The sequence below is a fragment of the Octodon degus genome, unplaced genomic scaffold, assembly GCF_000260255.1.
Source record: "Octodon degus isolate 3935 unplaced genomic scaffold, OctDeg1.0 scaffold00089, whole genome shotgun sequence".
NCBI classification, from domain to species: Eukaryota; Metazoa; Chordata; class Mammalia; order Rodentia; family Octodontidae; genus Octodon; species Octodon degus.
This window is the reverse complement of record NW_004524665.1, coordinates 1739388-1740798: the sequence shown is the minus strand read 5'-3', so window position 1 is coordinate 1740798 and position 1411 is coordinate 1739388. Positions and strand designations below refer to the sequence as shown.

Below are 1411 nucleotides of genomic sequence, written 5' to 3'. Positions count from 1 at the left end.
CACAAGTTCAACTGGAGGCCTAGAGCCCACAACAAAGTCTCACGCAGGCCTGCTTTTCGGATCTGCTCTGGAAAGGTCCAAAGGTCAGTGGTGGAAGCTACGGGATGAAGGAGCTGTGCTAGTAGGCTGAGGAATCTGAACTGGAGCCAGGAAACAACACTCAAGGTAAGAACCAGAGATCCCCCAAAAGTACCACAGTCATCCTCAGCAACAACGAGGTTCTGAGCTCTTCTGTTGATGAGGAAAGCCGAGTTTCCATCAGGAAAGCCAATGCCACAAGCTTCTCCAGGAAGCTGAATAGTACACCATCTTCTCCTCTGGAGTCAGGAAGCAATGCTAAAGCGAGGACCAGAGCTCCCCCAAAGTGAAACACAGCCATTCTCAGCAACAATGCAGTCCCTAGCTCCTCCTCCAATGAGAACAGCCAAATTCATCAAGAAACCCACCATGAGAAGGTCCTCTAGCAGAATAGCCCAAGAGAACTGGAAGCTTCCAAACAGCTTCTCCCATTCTGTCCTTTCTGTGGCCAGCAACAATCCTCCAATGGGCCTTCCATACCCAGCACCACACTAGTTCCATTCTCTGGGTGTAAGAGGCTGCCCACCAGTTAGTTATCCACTACACTTAGCAAAGATGAAAGCAAGGAGAGAATACGATGACTTACCTGAAGCTGAGATCCCCATCTCTGCTTGCCATCCTGTCCCACAGGCCCTGCAGAGCCATGAATTTGGATTAGGATCACACTGGGCAGAACCTCACAGCCTCTGTGCCTGCCCAGAGCTCCAGAAAGCTCTACCAGCCGGTCCAGGCCGCCACCCCTCAGAATTTGCATCAAAAGGGGAAAAGAAAGTGAAATTGTGCACCAGGACTGTGTGATGTGACTTTAGTCACACTGATGTAGCCCTTCCCAGTCTCTCCACCCAGAGAGGAGCCCAGGCTAGCCCCAAGTGTCCCCAGAGCTATCGGGGGTGGAAGTAGGGGACTTCTTGCTCAAATTGCAGAAATAGACTGGAAAAGTCCATTTGACTCAAATGGCTGGAGGCTGCCTGCACAGCGTACACGGGGAAGAAGCAAAGCCCACATTCGTCCCTTCCCCTGGCATTTCCAGTCTTCTCTCAGGCCTGTGGCTGGCTGAGTGCCTTAGTGAGTCCCAACTGGTGGATTCAGGCCAAGAATTTGGACGCAGGGCATTTTACTACTATAGCTAGTGTGACTGAGAAAAACCAGGCTTCCTCTGTGTCACTGGCCAGGGGCAGACTTCTCAGGGGCCTGGGGCAAGTTTGGAACTGAGATTATCTAAAACTTCTAGGCCAGTGTGAACTAGGTGGCTACATTTGTTTAGATACAATTGGGTTTCTTCTTTGTTGTTTTGTTTTGTTCTTTCACTTATACCTGACCCTTATTTTTTTTT

General features: G+C 50.2%; 1 protein-coding gene across 1 annotated transcript in view; it reads right to left on the bottom strand.

Moving 5' to 3' along the window:
- The window catches only part of LOC101559712 (nuclear body protein SP140), a 77773-nt gene extending 77077 nt beyond the window's left edge, over positions 1-696 (bottom strand). The window contains exon 1 of the mRNA XM_023722058.1: positions 665-696. Coding sequence (XP_023577826.1) covers positions 665-696 — 32 coding nt within the window. The remainder of the gene's footprint in view (positions 1-664) is intronic.
- Between the last annotated feature and the right edge of the window lie 715 nt (positions 697-1411).